The following is a 22520-nucleotide window of genomic DNA, read 5'->3' on the forward strand; positions in this document are numbered from 1 at the left end:
AGGTGAGGCTGAGTGGGGAACACACTGAGAGCAGCCGTGAGCAGAAGGACTTGGGGGTGTTGGTGGGTGAGAAGCTCAACATGACACAGCAATGTGCGCTGGCAGCCCAGAAACCCCCCACATCTTGGGCTGCATCCCCAGCAGCGTGGGCAGCAGGGCGAGGGGGGGGATTCTGCCCCTCTGCTCCGCTCGGGGGAGACCCCCCTGCAGTGCTGCCTCCAGCTCTGGGGCACCAACAGCAGAAGGACACGGAGCTGTTGGAGCGGGGCCAGAGGAGGCCCCGGAGATGCTGGGAGGGCTGGAGCCCCTCTGCTGGGAGGACAGGCTGAGAGAGCTGGGGGGGTTCAGCCTGGAGAAGAGAAGGCTCCAGGGAGACCTTCCAGCCCCTTCCAGTCCCTAAAGGGGCTCCAGGAGAGCTGGGGAGGGACTCTGGATCAGGGAGGGGAGCCATGGGACGAGGGGGAACCGTTTTAAACTGGAAGAAGGCAGATTTAGATCTGAGGAAGCAATTCTTGGCTGTGAGGGTGGTGGGACGCTGGCCCAGGCTGCCCAGAGAAGCTGTGGCTGCCCCATCCCTGGAGGGGTTCAAGGCCAGGTTGGACGGGGCTGGGAGCAGCCTGGGCTGGTGGGAGGTGTCCCTGCCCAGGGCAGGGGGTGGCACTGGGTGGGCTTGAAGGTCCCTTCCAAGCCAAACCCTTCTCTGCTTCCATGAAAGACAGGATCCTGGCCTTGGCCCCGCTCGGGCGGGCAGGACCAGCTCCACCGGGCACCGGAGCTGTCTCTGAAGGGGCCGCTCGTCGGGTTCCGCCCCCCCGGCCCCCAGCAGCTCCCGAGCCCGGGCAGGAGGGGGCCACCCCCGGCGCCCGCCGCCAGCCGCCACGGCCTCCCGCCAGGGCCGCCGCGGGGCGGGGCCTCCCCTCAGGGCCGGCGGCGGGGGAGGCGGGGCCTGGCGCGGGGGCCCGCGCGCCGGCGGGGCGGCGTCACTTCCTCTGCGGAGGGCGCTGGCGCCGGGGACGGTCGGGTCGGGTCGGCGGTGCCGGGGAGCGGCGGGACGATGAGCGACAGCGGGGAGCAGAACTACGGCGAGCGGGTAATACACGGAGCCTGAGTGCGCTGCCCGGCCGGGACAGCCCGCACTCCCCTCCATCCCTCCCTCCGCCGCCCCTCTCCGGGCGGCGCCGCGGCCCGAGTGGAGGAGCCGTCGCGGGAAGGGCCCGCCGTGGCCTCGGCGGAGGTGGGGGAGAAGCGGCGGGCTCGGGGTGGAAGATGGCGGCCGGGGAGGCGGAGGGAGCATGCGGCGGGGCCGCTCTATCCGCCCGCCCGCCGGCGCGCTCCGTGGTGAGTCTGCCCGGCGCCATCTTGGGCTGGTGACCGGGCGCGCCGGAGAGGGACAAAATGGCCGAGGGCGGCGGGGCTGCCTGTCCCGGGCCCTGCCGCTGCGACCCCGCTGCCGGGGCTACCCTCTCCCTGCCCCGAGGGGACGCGGGGGGTGGCCGGCTCCGCTCCCCCGTGCCTCCCGCTCCAGCGTCTCGGCTGGTGCCGTGGTGCCTCGGCCTCCGTCCCCCTGCCCGTGATGGGTAACGTCTGGGCTGGGAAGGAGAATCCCCAGCCGGGGGTAGTCTCAGCCTTTGTTCTGCTCTCTCCAAAGCTGCACTAGAACCCGCTTTCGGTGATTTACTTCCTAAATTGAGTTCCGATTTGCCGCTCCTCGCGCTTGCTTGTAAAATATTAACCCCGCTTCTTGATGCGGTTGCAGCCTTGCATCCAGGTGGCTGGGTCTCTAAATGCCATTGCGGTAGTCCAAGGGTTAAACCTCAAGCTGTGCTAGGGCGAGATCCTTGCTTTGTGCAGCCTGCAGTAGGTGTTCTCTTAAACTGCATAGTTACTGCAAGATGTTGCTGTTTGGATGGAATTTTAATAACACCACAGTAGGTGACTTGCTAAGCTTCACGTTTATAATGTACATCTGCAGTACAGATTATCTATAGTTGGTTTTTCTTTGGGAAATGAGTCTTGTTTTCCTTCGAGGTGTTTAGTTTTTAGAGAGAAGTGCAGTGCCGGGGTCAGCGCTGTGGTTTGGGTGCTTTTTTCCCTCATCAGCCTGTACTTTTTGAACTTCTCGCAGCCTCAGCAGGAGTTGTGGAGGTGATGAGTAGTTTGAAGTTTTAGCCTTCACTGGAGGTGGCAAAAAATCCATTTTGAAGAGAAGGTAACAATTCTGAGCAGGAAATTGGAGTGTCTTGCTTTGGGTAGGGCCTTTTCTCTTTCAGATTCCCTGTAAGAAGCTTTAATAGTGCAAGTGTTTGTCCTTCCATGGAGCTGAGGTTAGGAGAATTTGGTCTGCGGGAGGTTAAAAATGCTGCATGGGAATGAATGCTGAAAGACAGGGATTAGAGAATAGGCGCGTGCCGCCCCCGGTCTTCCCTCTCCGTTGGTGTCTTCACGTCGTTCTTACAACTGCTGTGTTGTTGGGGAGGAGCTCTTAGTTCTGACTTGCTCAAGGTGGATTTCTGTGGGTTAGTTTTTTTTATAAAAGGTTGATTGAATTGCTGTTGTGCGAGTCCACTGAAAAGCAGTTCAAGACGGCAGCCGACCTTTAGTAAAAGTTTGGCAGGATAACCTGCGCTGTATTTCCAATCAGAAGGAGTGGAAACACGAAGACCTTTCGAGCAGTCTTTTGGAAAGGTAACTGTGCAGGGTGTGATAGGACAGCAATTGCTATCCCACCTACTTCCTAGTCTGTACTTTCCCATTCTTCCTGCTTCCCTGTTCTTCCCTTTTCTATACTTTTATTTACAAAAATAAAATCCTGTGCAGACAGTCTTCAGCAAGGCTTAAAATGAGTTATGTCTGAACTTTTGTGAGTCATAAATAGGCAAGTTGTACGCAATGTAGGCGTTTGTAAAATTAAGAGAGAAGAGCACAGAGCTACAAGCCTGCTATTTCAGACTAGATGAGGGAGCGGCTTTTCTAATGCTCTTGCTAGTGTTATTTATGACATTTTTGGCTTACTTAAGGCTTCTATTTTACCGAGTCAATGGCTTTTCTACTTTTTGAAGCTGGAAGCACTCAAGTCTCTGCAGAGCAGAAGCAGTGTTTGGATAAAGAATCTAGGATATGACTTTACAGTTGTCTGTGAAGCTGTTCCAAGTCCATGCTGCCAACAAGAATTGTGCTCCTGAAAATGTGTTCTGCTTTCTCCCTTATACTAGTGTTTGTACAGTCAGTCGGATCTGGGAATTAGCTGATTTTTTTTTTTTCCCCTGATTCCGTTTCCAGCTGCGTTGCTTTGCAGGCTTGACTGGATTGTGGAGCCACGAGTCCTAATGTCAGCATTGGGGATGGAGAAGAAATACCAGGTGCTTTTGCAAGTAATGGGACTTGCTATTTCAGCAGCAAAGCAAACTGAAACTGGTTTATGTCACAGTTTAAAAAAGGGGGGTGGGGTGTGAAAAAAAGAAGGGAAAGAAAATCCCTGCTCAAATTCTCTTTCAGAGTTTGTAGTCCATAGTGGGATTAAACTCCGGAAGCTCTTTTTAACTGAAGAGGCTCTAAGTTATTAGGTGCTACTAATACTTCGAATACTGGAACACACTTGAGATACCATCGGTACGCTGTAATAATTGCCACGTTTTTCCAAGTCGCTTGTATTGTGTTTTCCTTCATTGAAATTGTGCTCACTGGAGTGCATGTGATTCAGGCATGCGAGGGCTGGGAAGAAGACTAGTTAAAGGGAAAAGTAGTGAGTCTCGTTGTGTGAATTAGTTAATGGTGGTGGTGATTACTTGCTATGTGCCTGGTCAGCAATTGCTTAATATGGTAGTCAGGTCTGTTGGGTGGTTGGTTTTTTTTTTTAATCAGAGTAACTCGAACAGTAGAAATGCTCAAGGTATGGATGTACTTACAAGATACTTAAGGCATCTATTTTTAAAAATGCTGATTTTTATTAGTAAGTTGTGGAAGAAGAACTAAGGAAGCAGTTTGAGAAGGTTCGAAACAATCTGATAGCTTGATGCCACCAAAAGGACAGGTCGTTCTTTGTGTTCCTCCTTCATCAGCTGCCCTTGATCTGACTTTTTGTTGGGCTGGTCGGTACCCGAAGCTGTCAGAAAATCCTTTGCTTTTTGCTGCTGGACTAGTCTCCTGCCGGCTTGGTGGCACGGAGTGATCCCCAGGGCCAGTGCAAGCGGCAGAGGTGGTGGGAGGAAGCTGGGCTTCTGTGTTTCTTGTCTGTTAGTTTGATTTTTCGAAACACATTATTGTCTCTTTTTGTCTTTTTTTTGTGGGGTTTTCTTTTTTCTTTTTGGTGGATTGTGGGAACTGTCATGGGAAGGGGCTGCTCTGCTTTCCCTCCCAGTGGATTCCCAGCCCCCCCAGCAGTGATCTGGTCTGGTGCTGGTGTGCTTCAGGGGGAGAGAGCCAAAAGCTGTTCCTTCTCTGTTGGATCGGTTGCTAAATTGAGCAGCAGGGAGGTGGAAGGAGTGTGAAGTGAGTGCAGTGACACGTTGAGGAAATCTTATTGTAGATTTGATGATGTGTAACATGGGGCTGCAGCTTTCCTTAAGAAAACAAGTGGAAATACATAATTTTATAGGAATTTAGGATTTTAAAAATACTAATCACTTTATTTGCCGGTGTCTTCCATTAAGTAACGGAAACCTGTAACTTGGATCCCCGTGAGGAAAACCTGGATCTCAGAAGTACAAAGAACACGCGGTCCTCACTTCCATACCTTACGGCTGCTTCTGTCCATGGAAACCTTTTGTGTCCACTGCCCCCAAAATAATGCTGCTGCCCTGGCATTCCCTGCCTGTGGAGTAGATGACTGTAACACATCTTTAGGAATGTGCTCAAAAATGTCATCCCTACAGCATTACCCGTTGTTTTCAATATGCTTCAAGGATGGAGAGAATAATTTGGAAACACACAAGCCTGGACTTCAGGGCTTCCATCTCAATTCCAGCAATGGCCAATGAAGGGGAAGAACTGTTGGTAACGATCAAGGGATCTGGTGATTTTGGAAATGTACACGTCACAAATTGAAGGTTGGAATAAAATGGTTATTTAATACCAACACCAGTCCTGATCTGCTTACCAGCAGAGTTTGAATATAGGGAGGGTAAAGAAGTCTGTTTTTTCTTCTTTTGTTATTGCATATTCCTTACAGGAGCCTAGTTTGGCAAAAGAGCAAAAATTAGGCAGAGAAAATGTCTGAAGAACAACCAAAGGAGGTAGTAGAAACTCTGCGATTTCAGTGAGCTGCAGGGAGTGGCTTGTAGGAACCCTCAGTATGTGTCAGGATAATGGGGCATAAACTGCTTTTGGAGTGATGCAGGCTCCTGGTGTTTGACATTTTAGGTCGGGAGAATTTCCTGGGGCTTGGGGGGTGGGTAAGAGCTTTGAAATTTTAGGGGTTATTGCCAGTCTTAGCGATAGGCGGAGCAGGTGAGGTGCCAGGAATTCCTTTGAGGCTGGAAGTACTGAAGAAGTGGCATAATCCTGTAAAATGTGGTAGATTGAAGAGAGAGGTTTCAAGGAATGGTGATCTGGAAACAAAAATGTGGATGTTTAAAAACTGGAAAATGTTGTAAAATCCAAAAGGGCTGAATGAATCTAAGGCAGCTGTTTAATTTTCTGGTTTAGATACACATCTGTTTCCTCTCAGATCACAGGTGTCCCGCTTCCACATCCATCTTAACATAATGTAGCAAAGGTTGTTGTAAAAATATGTCAAAGGGATGAAGACTTCAGTCATTTGCTTAAGCTAAAATGATTTCTCTACTGATTTCTTCAAAGCTTATTAACTTCTAAACACTAGAAGGGGGTACGGGGTATGTTTGTGGGCAAGATTCTCCCTGCTGCTTCCCTCCAGTTGTGCATTTCTTGTGTCCTTCTCAGTGTCAGACCACCTGCCTTTCGACGTGGTTCTTTCTGTCTTGTCTGATTCTGCCAAGAGGGTTAAGTTTTATGAACAGAAGGATTTTTCCCCAAATGAAGAACAGCCTTAGCTTCGGTATTTAGCCTTTCTTTAATCTGGCGTTGTCTAACTCTTTTAGAAAGAGTTGAAGACTTCCTACAGCTCAATTAATACATTAACTCAGATCTCATCTCCATGGATTGTTTTCTTTTGAAGGTAATAATGCGTTTAGGTTAAATTTGTTATTTGTAACCTAAATTAGTTCTCAGGATTTGCACTGCCCTTTGCAGGGTTAATATGTGAGGTGGCCATAGTTTAGGACACCTCCTCCAATATTTTGACGGAGAAGAATATGGCCTTGATTCTCTTGCTCTTGGTATTAAGTGAAAATCTGCTTTATCCTGGAAGTTGTGTCCCACCCCGTCCCCACAGTGTTGGATGGGAGGCAATTGTAAATAGTTCAACTTGAGGTTGTTTGGAAGTGGTTTAAGCACGATTAAATTTTGGTTTAGCAAATTATTTTCTGAATGCTTAGTATAGAATGCCTGTTAGGGTGAATATTCAGGTTTAAGAGATGCTACAAAGACAAACCAGGTGATTTTTGAAAAAAATCTGGTACTCCGGTGTCATGAGTGAGCGTTCTTGATCAGAATTGACACAAAATTTACAACTGTTGGTTTTTAGGAACAAATAGAATTCTACTGCTGAATTTTAAATGTTCTTTAATCTCTTGAAAGAAAGAAAACCTTCTGGTGTGTTCAAACCAAGCGTTTAAGCCATGTGACTGAAGTTAAGCTTTACACTGATTAAAAACAAAGTCTAAAATGCTAATTAGGTTCTGTCATTACCAATAAAGATTACAAGTAAATAATAGAGTAGAGGGGGTATTATTTCAGAGCAGTGTTTGAGCGTGTTACACAGAATTGCATTTTCGGTCGGTGGAAAATGGTGATTTGTTTGGAAGTGTGAAGCCTGCACTTGTAAGGACGCTTGTGCAGGCAGAGTAGGTGGGAGTGTGCTCATAAACCTTCAAACTAGACCTTCTAAACGGAAAGAAACTTCCCCCAAAGTAACATAATTTTAAGTCGTTGAAAGACCAACCACGCTGTGCTTTCTGCATTCAAAAGGCGCATCAGTTAGTTGTCTCTGGCGCAGTAGGGACCTTGCTTAAGTCACTTCTTGTTGATTTTTGTCTAAGTATGTGGCTGATGGTGCAAAGTATTTTGAGTTTCCTAATGCTAGAATTCATTAGTAGATATTCAGTTGATCCACTGTGCATTTGCTATTAAATACAGGCATAAATAGCGAATTCAGTTACTTAGTATTAAGTTAAACTGAATGGACTGAATCTGTTTATAGAATAGTAGGGCATTTGGTAGATTCAATTCTTGAACTGCATATATAGTAAAAGTCCACAAAACATTTTTTTTTCTAGTTTCAGTTTTGGCACTAGATTTTATCCTGGAGTTTTTAAATATTCTTCATCCTGTTCTTTTTCTATTAAGGTTAATGTTGAAGAAGGAAAATGCGGAAGTCGCCATTTGACAAGTTTTATAAATGAGAATTATTTGAAGCTCAGGAATAAGTGAAGCTGAAATTTGAAAAAAAAGAAAGTGAATGCATGCTAATTATCAGACCAGAAGTCCCACTTGTAGAATATTGAGCAATTTGTGTGAAGTGGGGAAGATGAAAGAAGTCAGAATTTGAAACGGAAGAATGAAGAAAAGGAATAAAAATGAAGTTAAGATAAGAAGTAATCTGGAATCTGAAAGCACTACGCTAAGTAATTACTAGTCTGTTTATGTGTCCCTGTATATTTTGCTAAACATGCATGCATTATCTGTTTAATAGCAAAAGTATATGCAGGGTAAAGAAGTGTCTACCAGGGAAAAAAAAAAAAAAAAAACTTAAAAATCTAGGCAGTTCTAATGCCAACTGCCCGGACACATAGATATGAATTTTTACCATTTATTTCACTGGAGCTTGTTTACAGACCTTAGGTAAACGAGAAATTGTGTACAAATTAGGCTTTCAATATCTGCGTGCAGGAATCCCGTTCTGCTTCCAGAAGCGGAAGTGCTCATGGGTCTGGCAAGTCGGGGAGGCACACCCCTGCAAGATCTCGATCTAAGGAGGATTCCAGGCGTTCCAGGTCAAAATCTAGATCCAGGTCTGAATCCAGGTGAGTTTACTTCTTTTACCTCTTCCTCCTCTTTGCAAGTCAGATGGTTATGTCAGAGGGAAATGGAAAGTCCAGTTTATCCCAGTTGTTTCCAGAGATAACTGGTGATCTGTGCATAGTGAACACAAAGGGGCATGCGTGGTTTCAGGATTTGAAAAGCTAAACTATCAACTCAAATCTTGTTGCAGCTTTTTCTAAGAGGTATTTGGCTATGTAGGCTTGTGTCTTGACACAGCTTGGAAGTGGCCTGCCTTTTAAGTCTTAAAATAATGGCTAGTTTCTGAGCGTTAAGCATTAGGAATTCTAAATCTTAGTTTTTCTGTGCAAAGAAATATGTGCATCAGCAGATTTTCCATTTTAGGTCACATTAATGGAAGCAGTGATGTTACTGGATTAGTTAACGGTAAACTCAATGAAAAAGAAACAATAGGGATAAATATGAATTTCAAGACATCTGTCTGACTTTTTAAATATATATTAATTCGATTTGAAAATTAACGGGCTGGAAGGCTTTGAAAATTAGAAAGCTTTCCAAGCTCTCAAAAAAAGCTGTGGAGAAAGCAGCTTGCTTATTTTGTATTTGTTACGTGGCAACGCAAGTGTACACTATGAAAATGCCCTTTCCACTGTATTGCCTATCCTTATGCCCATCTGCTAAACAAGCTGAGGCATAAAATATGCTGCTAGTCTAAAAATAAGACAATAAGCGTCACTGGTGGTCACTTTACATTGGCTTTACCAGGTGTGTCATGTAAGAGGTACATTTTTAATAAAGAATGAATAGAGAGGGAACAAAACCTGTAAGTTATGTCATTTTCTTAAGAGTTTAGACAATTGAGTGCTGACTACAGAAATAAATATGTTGATAGTTCCTTTACCCGTTTTTAAACACTCGGTTAAAAAAAAGTGGCTTTCAGCAGTGGAGCTTCCAGTTGAGCTGTTCGCAGTATACTTTTTATGTGTATAAGCAAGGAATTAGGCTGGAGGGAGGGATGACAACTCTGGAAGACATTGCGCTGTTAGCAATCGCCCATGTTGGAAAAAGCTATCAAATACTGTGTTTAGGTCTCCTTGCCAGATCAAGGTGATCTGTTTGAAAGGCTTTTTGTGAGAAGGAAAATACTTGGGAAATTTTGACAGCAGAGGATTGTGCTTGTTTTTTCTGTGGGCTACAGGCATAAGTCTCAAATCATGGACTTGTCAGTCCCTGTAGTGCAAGAACAATATGTCAAATTAAATGAATAAATATTTCTTCATAGAGTAATATCGCCCTACAGAGTTCTGAGATTGGAGTGACCTCCAGAATTGCTAGCAGTAAGGGATGCATAGGATAACTCAGGAAGGGTCCAGTCCAAAACCCTGCTTAAAGCAGAGTCAGCTCTGGGCTCAGACCATGTTCTCAGGGCTTTATCCAGTTGTGTTTTAAAAATCTTAGAGGATGGAGACTGCACACACTTTTGGGAAACCTTTTAATTTTAAAATAACCAGCGAGTCAGGACCCATCCCAGCATGTCCTGCTGCACCTTGTCCATAACCTCGAGGGGTTCCTTACTTTTAAGGCACACGTTTCTCACTTGCTGGAAAACTGTAGTGTTATGCCATCAAAAATTGTGTAAGATGCTGAAAGCAGCAAATACAAGATCTAGAATTTATGAGAAACCTGGCAAATCATTTACTTTTACAAGAAATCACTCTTTAAATAATACCCTGGCAACTGACCTTTTACTTCTTGAGGAACTTCTTGAGGTAGAAGATTATGACTACCATGGCTTCCTGAGCATTTAACAGCTGTCTTGAAAATGCCTGAGACTGGAAATACTGGAAGTGTATTGCAGAGTTGGAGTGTGTTCATTAGCATATTTGGGCAGAATTGTGTCAAGGCGCACTTAGAAGCAACGTTACTTATGTCTGTTTTCAGTGCCGTCACATGTTTGGATGTGATTACAAGCAGGTCTTCTAACTCTGGGTCTCACCAGAGAAATAACCTTGTGAGAACTTTCATATTTCTTGATAGTTTCTCTTGCAAATGTATTTTTGAATTACCAGCTTTATAAATTAAACTTTGATTTGGGAACAAATCTGTGTCCTGGTGTATTTATCAGTTGGGGTGTGGATATACTTGATTGAATCTCCTTTTATTGATGTTTTCAGCAGCAGCACAGCAAGCCATCTTTGGCTGACTCTGTGAAGTCTAAACAGTTCTTAACGAAGGAATAGGATTTTCAGCTGTGATGGCTTTGCAGCAAAAAAGAATAATGGCAGTATGACATTTAAGGCAGCAATATAAGCAGTGCCTATTTAAAATAAGCCTTGTTCTTTCACATAATAGATTGCCTGGTTTAGAAGTGTCCAGCTTTTGTTCAGTGTAATGGGTGCATTCTGTAGCCTGGAACATCAGTTCTATGTTTGCCTTAAGTTTGGTTTTTTTTCCTACGTCAGTGGTTGAAACGTAGCTGTATGCATGTGTTGAACTTCTTTTTTTAATTATTATTATTTTTATTTATTTATTTGCTGTCTTCCCTGCCTCAGGGAATTTCTCTCTTTTCTTTTTTTTTTTTTACTTTCTGTTGCCAAAAATAATTTATTCTTTATAAATACATAGTCAGAAGTGGTGTAATGGGACATGCTGAAGTCATTTCTCCTGGACATGTATATGTGCTTCAAGTTGAGGAAGACAGAACTTAGCTGGCTCACTTCTGATGAGGTTGAAGGCATTTTTTTAAGGAGGCCTGTAATGTACGGAGTGTATATTGTGCAGTTTGGCTGTCTGGTGTCACTTAGTGAGAAATCCCAACTGTGGAAGAAGCTGTTAAATGCTCAGGAGTAAAAGCATGTTCCGGTTAAGAGCTTCATTCATACCAGCGTAGTGGTGGTGTCAACGTGAAACACGGTTGTGCAATGATGGTAGCGTATGGTCTCGGTCAGTACTCGCTACTGGGCCTCCACAGACTAGAGGAAGGATTTTTAAGACACAAACAAGACCCTGAAGATTAACAATTTATGACTAAGAGCCTTTGAATATTAAACTGTTCAAGGCACTTCTTAGCCTTGCAGCAATTTTCTTTGTAGTTGTGCAGAATGCAGATTACTCAGTGACTGCCAGCAACAGGCCAGGCTCAGGTGTAATATTGCAGTTTAAGTGCCTGCCCAGCTTTACAACTAAGATTGTCTGTGTTGGGAGGGCTGAGGGTTTAGTAGAAGGAATTGAAGTGTTTCAGGACCTCACCTTCACAGACTTAGTCCTGTCAGAAAACATTTCTGGAACTGGGCTGAAATTTGTGAGCAGTTACACCTTTGCCTAAATACACTTGAAGTGTGAACGTGTAAACATTTGTGAACAGCTAATGTTAAATAACTGTTGAAATGCTGGAAGGCAAACAACTTGATTTCTTCAGTTGTGTTCAGCTCTGTTTCAGAGGCATTTGCCAGACTTCTGTGCTTGTAATTATGCACTGTGTAAAAAGCGTATTTGCTTTTCGGTAGCACTGAAAGCAGTGCTGTTCTGAGTGCTAGAATAAGCAGAAGCGTGCACCTCTGCAATCGTGCATGCTTTATGTTAATTCAAATTTACTCCTGTTCTCTTACCACCCCAGCTATTTTTACTGTAATGCTTTGAATATTCTAAGCATATACTGTGTCAAACCAAGATAGCCTTGTTAGAGAAACTTGAAAGCTATTGGGGAATTAGGAGCAAGTTCTTTACACTGAGGGTGGTGAGACACTGGCCCAGGTTGCCCAGAGAGGTGGTGGAGGCCCCATCCCTGGAGACATTCAGGGCCAGGCTTGATGAGGCTCTGAGCAACCTGATCTAGTTGAAGATGTCCCTGCTGACTGCAGGGGGGTTGGACTAGATGGCCTTTAGAGGTCCCTTCCAACCCAACACGTTCTGTGATTCTATGAGTTAAAAGCTAACTGAAAGGGAAGTTGAGGTGCCTGTTCTGCAGTAGGAATGCTCTGGGAGCAAGTGTTCAGTAATCTGAACGTAAAGATTTAGCACACAGTCCTTGAGAATAGTGACTAAATTGATTATAGCTGAATCATATGGTACTGCAGGTTTTAAGAAAATGGTTATTTGGGCTTTTTGTTTGTGAATCTCTGATGTATTTTTGAAGGGTTAAAAAAAACCAAACAAAGCAAACACTGTACCTTTTTCTTTTTTTTTTTTTTTTTCTTCCTCAGATCTAGATCAAGGAGGAGTTCCCGTAGACACTACACAAGATCACGTTCTCGTTCCCGCTCTCATAGGAGATCCAGAAGTAGGTCTTACAGTCGGGATTATCGGCGACGACATAGTCACAGCCATTCACCCATGTCTACTCGGAGACGTCATATTGGAAACAGGGTATGTCTGTTAGAAAAGAGGATGACTCATACGTAATCCTGAATACATCCTAAAATCACTGAATCGATTCATTGGGGTTTTCCAGAAAAACATTCTCCTTCCTGCTCAAGTCTATTTAAAAGATATAGTTGAGGTTAATTGTCACTTGGCTTTTGATAAGCTGTAGATCTCCATAAGTTTGCTTAGGATTTGGGGTGGGGTGTCTTGTTTGTTTGTCTGTTTTTTAATAGATGCCTTTAGAAGTGCTGGCAGTGCAGGCCGTTGTCAGCATACCTGCTATATTAAATGACCGAATGTATGCAGTGAAGGATGGGGGTAGAATTAGGAGAGAGAAACATCTTTTATTTTTTTATTAGAAAGCCTGGAAAACTAAAATATTTAATTAAAAGCTGTTTTGATGGTGTCTTTTTATTAAATGAGCCTGCAAACCAGCTTGCTTTTAACTGCTTTACAGGCTTAGGTGGCTGAGCGCAATTTGGTTCGTGTTAAAGTAGGGGGGGGAAAGCAGTAACTAGCATACATGAAGACATGATCCAGGCCTCTGTGTGTGTGTATATCACTCCACATTCAACAGTATATGGTACCTGTTATGTGCTGTAACTGTAGTTTGTACAGTACCCTGAGAAATGCAAAGAATTTTTGTGAAAGGAGGCTCGTGTATGTGTAGGGTTGATTGTAATAGAGTCTTAGCAAGTTAACCCAGCCTGAACCTCAGTAGTATATTTTTGTTGTTTTGTCTTGAAGCTCTGACAGTCACAGCTTGTGAAATAACTGCAAATACAAGCAATTTTATTCTAATATCTTATCTCTCTGTCCCATCCTGCAGGCAAATCCTGACCCAAATTGTTGTCTTGGCGTGTTTGGATTGAGTCTGTATACCACAGAAAGAGACCTGAGAGAAGTTTTCTCCAAGTATGGCCCAATTGCTGATGTTTCCATTGTATATGATCAGCAGTCTCGGCGTTCAAGAGGATTCGCATTTGTGTACTTCGAGAACGTTGAGGATGCTAAGGAAGTAGGTTGGGTTACAGAATGTATGGTGTGTTTGCAGTTGCTGGGATATATATGCTGTAACGGGATATAGCCTGAGAAAGCTCACTGATTGACCTTTAAAGTGCTATAGGAACCTTTAAATTCAATTCCTTGTGACTATATGAAATAACCATAATGCAAACTAGTTCACAGGATCTTCTCTTCCCTGCCTCCTCAGGGGCTAAGATAATGCTTGGCATCTTATAATAAATGTCAGTGTCTTAGTTCAGACGACAGTTACTGTGTACTAGAGGTCCATGAATACTGCTCCCTGTGCAGGCTGAGCTGTTGTAATTTCACAAAAGCAAACTTCGGGCTAGCCATAATGGAAACTATACCAGCAAGGAAAAGAAAATAGAAGCATGGGCTCTGTTTTAATTGAGAGGTGAGCGTTCCTTCCTAACTGCACATGCGATCTTGTATTTAATAACAGGCCTGTTCAGTGTGAAACAGATGGCCATTTCTGAGCTCTCTGTAAGAGCGCTAACATGCATTCTGCTGACTTCTAGTGCTTCAGTCTGAAAGGGGCCGGGGGAATCTTTTCCGAAAACAAAAAGCCAGGCTGTACGTGGCTTCTTGGTGCCTGCGCATGTCTATGGGAAACCCTCAGGGACTCAGTAAATTGAAGCGGTGTCAATACCATATAACAAATTATGAGATCTTTTGCTTACAAAGTGCTACAGAATGAACAAGGGAATTCTATACTTGTATAGAATTCTACACTCAGGCCAGCCCTTGGAGAGCTTTGTGCATGTGGGCTGTAATTAGGCTTATATTCTGTATACATTCCATTACTTAAAGTCTCCAGTGTCGTCTTTCCCAAATTTGGCATGAAGGATTCCAGGGTAGATTGGAGCTTTGGATGTTGGTCCTGCTACTTGGCAGAAAAATCCCAATGGTTTTGGGTTTTTACTTCAGATTTAGTTATGACTCGGATATTATTATATTCAAGGTTACGGTAGGTTTGAGAATGTATTGGAGGAAAAACAACAGTGTTCTTCTGTTAACGTTTAAATACTTTGCTTTGTGTTGTATGCTGGAGTAGTTACATGTCCCTACATTAACATGATTAAGACGAACCTTTGAAAGTGCTTGTAATAGAGGTACCGAAGCAATTGTTAAATTATGATCCTTTCAGGCTTTTTATGCAACGTAAGTCACATTTTAAGTGGTTACTGAAGCTCATATCCAGCTGGTCTAGAATGTCTTACAGTTTATTTTTGGTGTTATGTATAAGGCATAAGTGAAACTTAGACGTGCATCCTAACTGAGCCATTTTAGGACTTCTCTTAATACTTGAAGCAGTGGTTAGACACTTGTGTCGGTAATAAATTTCACATTTACAGCTAACTGTATTTTTATCACTCTGTTCAGGCAAAGGAACGTGCCAACGGAATGGAGCTGGATGGAAGAAGGATCCGAGTAGACTTCTCCATAACCAAAAGACCTCACACACCTACCCCTGGAATCTATATGGGAAGACCCACTTAGTAAGTTACCTGTGTGGGTTTTTTTTTTTTCCAAACCAGTATGGGATAGGATTAATTATATTATGTTTCGTTAAAAACTGTTCTATATCCCTTCTAAGAGACCTGATTCTCTGTGGTTTTTTTCTTCTCCTTATTGAGAGCTGTGCTAACACTGATGTGTTTATCTGGCAAGGCTTGTGAAAACTAAAAAACTCAACTGATAAAGGAGGCTCTTAAGAAGTTTAAAAAAAAAAAAAAGACTACATGTGGACAGCCACCAGTAATAATACCTAGCCTTTCCAGCCCTTTGGATAGGAGGAGTTAATTTATACAGCACTTGTCAGTGACTGATCTAGGATCAGCCTGGATTACAGTGAGCAGAAACCTGGGTTCCTTAGTTATACAGCCCAGACATGAGCTATCTAAACACTTAAATGAGCCTACAGTAAGATTTTTTTTTGACAGCTTCTAAATTATTTTAGGTTGTTGTCCTATGTACATTCAAATATTAATGTCTTTTGCAAGCTTGGGTTTTCAAGTGTGAATTAACAAATACTGCTTGGGCAGCTGTGTGGCGCAGTTTGCCCTATCCACAGAGTACACTTAAAGTTGACAAGAGTGTAAATTGTTCTCCCGAGACTTTGAGCTAAGGTACTGGTGGTTATGCAGTTGATGTTGTGTTGAGACTGCAGGTTATTTTTTTTAATGGGAAAGTTCTTCCAAAAGGAGCTTCCTGAGAGTTAAAAGTTGTCACAGAATGGAATTTCTCATGTGCATGTGATATCAAAAGGTTAAGAGGTTTCAGACCAAGGAGAAAAGTAGCTGTCTTAAAGTTCAAGCGTTTTAAAAAGCAATTATTTAAGTACTTCTGTTCCCATCTGCACTGATGGGAAAGTAGGAGTGCTCACACTCACTTCAACTGTGAGGATGTGAGGTAATAATATAACCCAGTTAAAATGGTATATACTTGACTGATTGTGTGCCTACTGAAAAGTACTGCAAACAATGTGAATGCTTTATATTTTATTAAATTTAATTCTCTTTCACTATTTGTAGTGGCAGCTCACGACGACGAGATTACTATGACAGAGGGTATGACAGAGGGTATGATGATCGTGACTATTACAGCAGATCATACAGGTGAGGCAATATTTGTAATAACTCTACTGCTTTTTAAACTGTGCTTTCTCATCTACGTTTTTACTTCTTGTGTAAGTGTTAAGCAGTTCATCCTACATCGGTATGCCAAAATAGTTTTGCACTCACTGTCATTCTGGAAAATTACTGTGAAATCATTACCAAACTGACCGCTCGGTACAAATCAGATTGGTCAGACTGAGAAACGCTTTGTGGTGTTTAACCTGTGGCATGAGTTAGTCCATAATGTTGGTGGGGTTTTTTTTAAATGTGCATTAAGTTTTGAAAAACGAAGTCTGTTCTCCATACTCTTATTTTAAAAGAGTCTTTTGTTGGTTCATCTATTAGCATTGAAATGGTGGGAGTACGGGTGCAGATCTAATATATGAGTTGGTATTACAGTGCCAACTTAGATTTTGAGTGCAGTGTAGTAGACAAAAAGTGTGAAATTTCAGTGGTCGCCAGTATCCCCTACTAATAATTATGGCATCTCAAATGTTGCAAAAAATAAGGAATCAGGGGTTGGAACGTTACCTTTTCTGTATTGGACATTTGTGTAAAAAAAGCTTTTTTTAACATACTTTGTCAGGTTGGATGTGTGTGTTTTACTTGAAGGACTCGCACCTCCTATTTCCGACTGTCTTCAGTCTAAACTTGTGTGTTCGCCAGCATAGTAGTTAGCTGAAAGAGGTGAATATTCAGGTGGCAATATACGTTGTCAGAGGGCTAGTAAAGTTGATAGAAAATCTGTCAAACATGGTTGATATGTAATTGGTTTTGGAGATAGAGCAAGTTTGTCTTTGGCATTTTCCATTAAGACTGACAACAAGACTTGTCCCAGAAATTGTGAGGATTGCACAGGGGACACTATTAACTTGCGCACAAAGATAAGAGTTCATTTTTTCTGTCTGCAATTACCAAAAAGTTCCTGCAGTTGCTGGATTCTATAGTAGTTCTTCCTAAGTGGTTTGCAAAGCTTAAATGCATCAGCAGTGGGTGGATTTATGATTGTTCCCTGATGGCAACCATGTATTCATGGAAATAGATTAATTCAAATTGCATTATCACATTACAGCTCAAAGACAAAGGAAATAAATTCTGTGATCTTAGCTTTCAGTGTACTCTTCTGTTGCTTTCTAGGTATAGAAGAAAATACAATCTTTACACTGACATTGGTAACTGTATGGTCATTGGCAGTGACTGAGGGCAGCTGTCTCCTCCTGTCCCCTCCTACTACTTTCAGCCACTCTTTATTCCATCCCAGCCTGTTGGGGTTGCTTCCAGTCTGTTTCTCCCCTCCCTGCCTTGCGGTTGTCACTTAAATCGGGTGCCTTGCTTCCACAGTGCTTAAATGCTGCTGTGGACAGAGAGAGGATCGAGGCGCTCCATGCCATCACAGTGAACGCACGTTTAGAAGCGTTCCACTCACATTTCTGGGAAGCAGTCGTTAGGGTAGTTCTCTGCCTCCAACGGTCCGTTTTCTTGAAACATCAGTGGCTTTGAATGTTCTGGAGAACTGTAGCAGCTAAAATCTGAAGTTGATACTGGGCATACAAGAACCAGGATGTGTCAGGTTTCACTTTGCCAGCACTTGTAGATGGCTCTTTGACCAAACTTCCAGTTTGTTTCAGGTACAAGGTATAAAACCCTGCTTGGGATAGTTAACATAGCTTCATCTTGCTTAATGTACTGAAAGTAATTAACCAAAGTCTAGTGGGTAAATTAACTGAAGCAGCTTGCCGAAGTGTTGGGGAACAGAAAAGACTTTGAACGTAGCCTGCTAAGCAGTCTGTTAGTGGTGCTTCTGGCTTGTTTCTCCCAACTTCCGTTTCTTTGTACGGGGTTCTGATGTAAACAAAATGGCAAAGGCACCTAAGTACCAGCAAAAGATGTGGGGCTAATGCAGTGTTTGGGGAGGGTTCTACACCATTGGTCTTTCTTGCACTTCTTCATAGTACAGGTTCCCTTATTCTTTCGCAAAGGGTCGGTCAGGGTGTACTGGTGGTCTTTGAAATGTGTTGTTTGTTGCCTGTGTGTTCTTAAAATGTAATTTAGTCCTTGTTTAGATTATGGTATGACCTTAAGTCTTTACTGCTTGAAGTGTTACCTCTTTCTTACCTGATAGTGAACAGTGGCTCAGATGTTTGTAAAATGTTATCAGAAGCTGTAATTACGTCAGTTCTAGGAGTGTGTCAGTGAGAATAGTTGTAGGATAGTGACTAGTAGGACGTGTGAGCCTGACTGCTTTAGGCAGTGTACTAGTCTGAGTGTAATATATCGGAATTCCTGGCCATGCTTTGGGCCAGCTCTGTGAGGCAGTCATGTGCTGGGAGATGTTCTGACCTTACTGTGTGCTCTCCCATCCTGTGCCTGTTGTGAACTACGGCTTTAGGGTGGAAATACTTGAATATCGACCACTCAGCAAGGCTGATTTACGTTTGCTATCTTAAAAAAAAAAAAAGGGGGGGGGGGGCACACGGACGACACAACTCCCAAAACCCCACACCCCAATGTTTTAAAGCTCACTGCAGAACCTTTATAATGTCTTCATGGCAGATATTGAGAGTGTGAAAGTAAAGCCACAAATGGTTTGTGTGTGGCTACTTTAAAAGTATCGTGGTATATTGGTCGTTGGAGGGAGAGAGAAGAATAGCGTTGCGTATGGTGGGAGTGCTTCCTTGAGGAAGGGAAAGTTAGAATTGTTAAAGATGCAGTAGAGCATTGCATACTAGTACTCCACCCTAGCAAATCAATTGGTAACAATTACTTTGCCTTTCTTGCCTTCTGTGCAGTGAAGCTGTAAGAGAAATGCGATTTCAGATGGGATTGTAATGTTAAAACTTTAATTTCTCTTCATTGCTGTGGGATGCTTACTCTTGGCTGGAAAAGTATCTGTAAACTGGAGAATAACATTAAAAAAACTCCATTTGCACAGTGGCTATCTACCAAATTGAGACTTTTATTTTTAAAAAAATAAAGAAGGAGGCCTGCTGATTCAAAGTGTGGTGTAGTGTTTGGGGGTTCTTTGTCCTTCATATGATTTACAGCCCTTTTGGGCTGCTGTGAGGCATCTGTGGCAGCGACTGTTCCATAATCCAAACTTGATATAGACTCCTCCTGGTAATGCTTTACTGTATCTAAATCTGTAGAAGTACCAGCCCAACCACTTAATATTGTTAAATATTATAACATATTGTTGGTCTACACGGCGTCTGTATAAGGAGAAGTACCTCAGTTCTTAAATGTCCTTCTTTAAACATGATTGTGAAGTGTTTAAAATGTGAGTGTGTGGGGTTTTCTCTCTGCCTCCACCTGGGAATCAATTTTTTCTTCAGGACAGTGAATTGATCTTGCTATGTTTAAAAAAAAAAAAAGTTGCTTGCCTCAAGTGGGTAAGCATCTGAGAACAGATAAGGTCTCAGAAGCAGAGGCTATGTAACGATCTTAAAATGCTGCTTGTTGGAGAGTATGACATCGTAAAATACAATATTAGTCAGCTGGAATGTGAGTCCTCTTTAACTGCTCCTTAACACCAAGGTTAGCCAGCTCATTCCAGGAATACATAAAAATGATGGTCATGAAGTAATTGAGCATTATCCAGTGTAGGAACCAATGTGTCTTTGTTTTCACGTCATTTTCCTGTACTTGATGATGCATTTTACTTACACAATTGACTTTTTGTTTAGTTTTAAAATTTTCAAAAGCCGTTCTGATTTTGTATTTGCAGAGGAGGTGGCGGCGGCGGAGGAGGAGGATGGAGAGCTGTTCAAGACAGGGATCAGTTTTACAGGTACGACAGGAAAGCTTTCAGTGGCCGGTCAACAGTGGAAATACTCTTACAGAAGATATTGTTTTGAGTGTTCTATGAATCATGCCTAGGGTATCTTTAAACACACTGACAGAAACTGGGTGGACGCTGAGCACCTGCAGCTCCTCAGTGGGCAGCGCAGTTCATTTCAAAGGCTCCCTCAATGCCATGTAAAAGGGTGAGGTTAGTATAGGGATGGGTTAGTGCAGCTTTGCATAGGAAATACTTGTATTTATGCCAAGAAATTAATGTCCTGAATGTATGGGGATATATTTTTTTATTTATTAGGAGATCAGTGGAATTAGGCAAGGAAATGCAAAACTTGTGTGTGCCTGGATTGGAGGGGCTTGGGATGGGGGTTGGTGGTAGCAGTGACTGCTACGCAAATCAACGCTTCCTCTTCGGAAAAAATAATTTAGATTCAACGTTAAGGTGTGATTTGGCTTACGCTGCTTGTTTGGGATGCTCTCGGCTTGAAACACTAAAGTTGTAGGTAGTCAACTCATGAATGCAAGAGAGCTTATATTTCTTTTATTAGTCCAAAATAACATTACTCTGACCCGGTAACAAAAAGAGTATTAAGAAAATTCAAATTTTTGCTTTGTTATCTAGTAGAGATATCGATGAGTTAGTTGTGTGCTCGTTAGCTTTCCTAAGTACACTCTTGATACCAGGATAGGTTTAGAGGTATCAGCATAAAACTGCTGCCACTCCACTGCCGCAGGCTTTAACAAAGGGGTTGTTTCTGTTGCCCTCTTCCACAGGAGGAGATCACCATCTCCATACTACAGCCGAGGGGGCTACAGATCTCGATCCAGATCCCGATCCTATTCACCTCGTAAGTAGCCATAGAGCTCGCGTATCAAAAGCAAATTTCTGCTTTGCCTGAACTACTTCTGAGGTTTTGTGTCCATAAAGACTGTTCGACTTCAGTGTGGTGGTTATTTTTTATTTTTTTTTTAACTACAGTGCCCTTTAATGTACCATTGAGCAACTGGTAACCTTGAGGACAGAGCAAATATTTAGCTTGCAAAAAAAATAAACTAGGTAATACAGCTTGAGGTACCATTTCTTTCTCTGAAACCCTGTCAAAACAGGAGTTTGTAGTATGCCGACAGTTTGGTTACCTCTAGGACAGCAGGGCTGAATTCCCAAGCCTCGCACCTTCTAACACTGAAACTAAATTTCCCACCATAATTTGCTAAAGAGGAGGTTAACTTCATCTGAGGTCCAAATAGTGCTCTTTTTTTTTTTTTCTGACTTGCCTATTTGCATGGAAGATAAAGCTGCGTTTTGATGGCAGAAGGTTAATAAAACACAATAGCATTCTCAGCGTATTCCCCAATGTGAGGGATACAGAGTGAGTGAATAGGTTGTGTTCTCATTTTGTGTCCAAATGAAAACAAGCGTAACTTCTGTTACTGGTAGGTGGGGAAAAATTGCAGTCTGGATTTTCCTTGTGCATGGAAATGTCAGCCCTGGGCATGACGGGAATTGGGGTTTTTTCTACCCAAAGGAACGTACCAGCTGGACGTGGTCATAGACAGGCCATATGGCTCTTGAATTCCATACAGAGTTGAGGGGTGGCAGTGAATTTTAGACAAAATTCTTTAAAATATGGCAATCCTTGGAAGCCTAACAGCATGTATATTTTTTTTTTTCTTTCAGGTCGCTATTAAAGCATGACACACAGAGGAATTCCTAGCTACAGCCTTTGAGTTGAAATTGCAAGTTTGTGGACAATATTTTTATTGTCTCTTCTGTTTAAACAAGTGAACAGTGCCTAGTGAATAGGTGACTTTTACACCTTTTATGAAGACTACTTCTGTGATGTTCAATGCTGTTTCATTCTGCATATTTGTGTAGTTTGGTGCTTTGTTTCAAGTTGTGTTTTGAAAGGAGTATGTTTTGCATGTATTTTTTTAGTCTCAATTTTGACTCCTGAAAGGTTTCTATTGTAAAGACAAACTGTTCAGTTAGTTTTTTCTACTGATTCCAAGGTATTCTGAAGATCAAAACCTGTGTAAAATGCTTTCAAAAAGTAAAAAAAAAAAAATAAAGTAAAAAGAAGTTTGGTTTTTCTTTTCCTATTTACTTTTGCCAAGTTGCAGGTTGAAAAGAGACTACAACACTTGTGTATTGTGGAATAATGGTTAAAGCCCAGAAGTAAAGTTTACCCTAATTCTGTGTTGCTGGGTGGTTGTTCTCTCAATGTAATACCTTCAGGTGTGTAAACCCAGGGCGTGGAGGATCCTTGTGTGCGGATTGTAGGAGCGAGGCACCTTGTTCAGCAGCAGCCCACGTGTGGAGCAAGACTTGCAATAAACTCTTGGTAATGCTGTCGAACTTGGAGATGGGTGAGCTGTTGGCAGGTTATCAACCTTTAAATAAGGAGAGGGCTTCAGTGGACGTAGGGAACCATACACTTAGAGAGGGCAATGAAATAACATTTAGATCCCTTTGATTGTTCTTATTTCTTCACTGATGATTGTCACTCTTTTAAAGAGCAGTATCTTTATCTGCATATGTGGCTAAAATGCAGTATAACTCCAGATGATGCTTTCCTACCAGTTGTAGTTTTGCCTACTCAAGATTCGTGAACTTCATATACTTACAGGAAAATGCTGCATTTG

The 22520-nt window shown here is 42.7% G+C and overlaps 1 protein-coding gene across 2 annotated transcripts; it reads left to right on the forward strand.

Annotated features, from left to right (window-relative positions):
• The first annotated feature begins 956 nt into the window (after window positions 1-956).
• TRA2B (transformer 2 beta homolog) lies at window positions 957-21954 on the forward strand. 2 transcript variants are annotated; one of them, XM_054205976.1, is made up of 9 exons: window positions 957-1090; window positions 7966-8099; window positions 12279-12441; window positions 13268-13456; window positions 14848-14963; window positions 15999-16082; window positions 19807-19869; window positions 20652-20725; window positions 21556-21954. In XM_054205976.1, exons 1-9 carry the CDS (start codon window positions 1055-1057, stop codon window positions 21564-21566), a joined length of 870 nt encoding a protein of 289 aa, XP_054061951.1. In that variant the 5' UTR covers window positions 957-1054; the 3' UTR covers window positions 21567-21954. The 2 variants fall into 2 exon arrangements, with proteins under 2 accessions (XP_054061951.1, XP_054061952.1); XM_054205977.1 differs by lacking the exon at window positions 21556-21954 and having other exon boundaries at window positions 1040-1090; window positions 20652-20733.
• The last annotated feature ends 566 nt before the right edge of the window (window positions 21955-22520 follow it).

The sequence above is a fragment of the Rissa tridactyla genome, chromosome 6 (genome assembly GCF_028500815.1).
Source record: "Rissa tridactyla isolate bRisTri1 chromosome 6, bRisTri1.patW.cur.20221130, whole genome shotgun sequence".
In the NCBI taxonomy this organism is placed as follows: domain Eukaryota; kingdom Metazoa; phylum Chordata; class Aves; order Charadriiformes; family Laridae; genus Rissa; species Rissa tridactyla.

Coding starts and splice junctions, on each gene's coding strand:
- TRA2B (XM_054205976.1), top strand. CDS start 1,055: ATGAGCGACAGCGGGGAGCAGAACTACGGCGAGCGG. Junction 8,100..12,278: donor AGATCCAGGTCTGAATCCAG/GTGAGTTTACTT, acceptor TTTCTTCCTCAG/ATCTAGATCAAGGAGGAGTT. Junction 19,870..20,651: donor GACAGGGATCAGTTTTACAG/GTACGACAGGAA, acceptor CCTCTTCCACAG/GAGGAGATCACCATCTCCAT.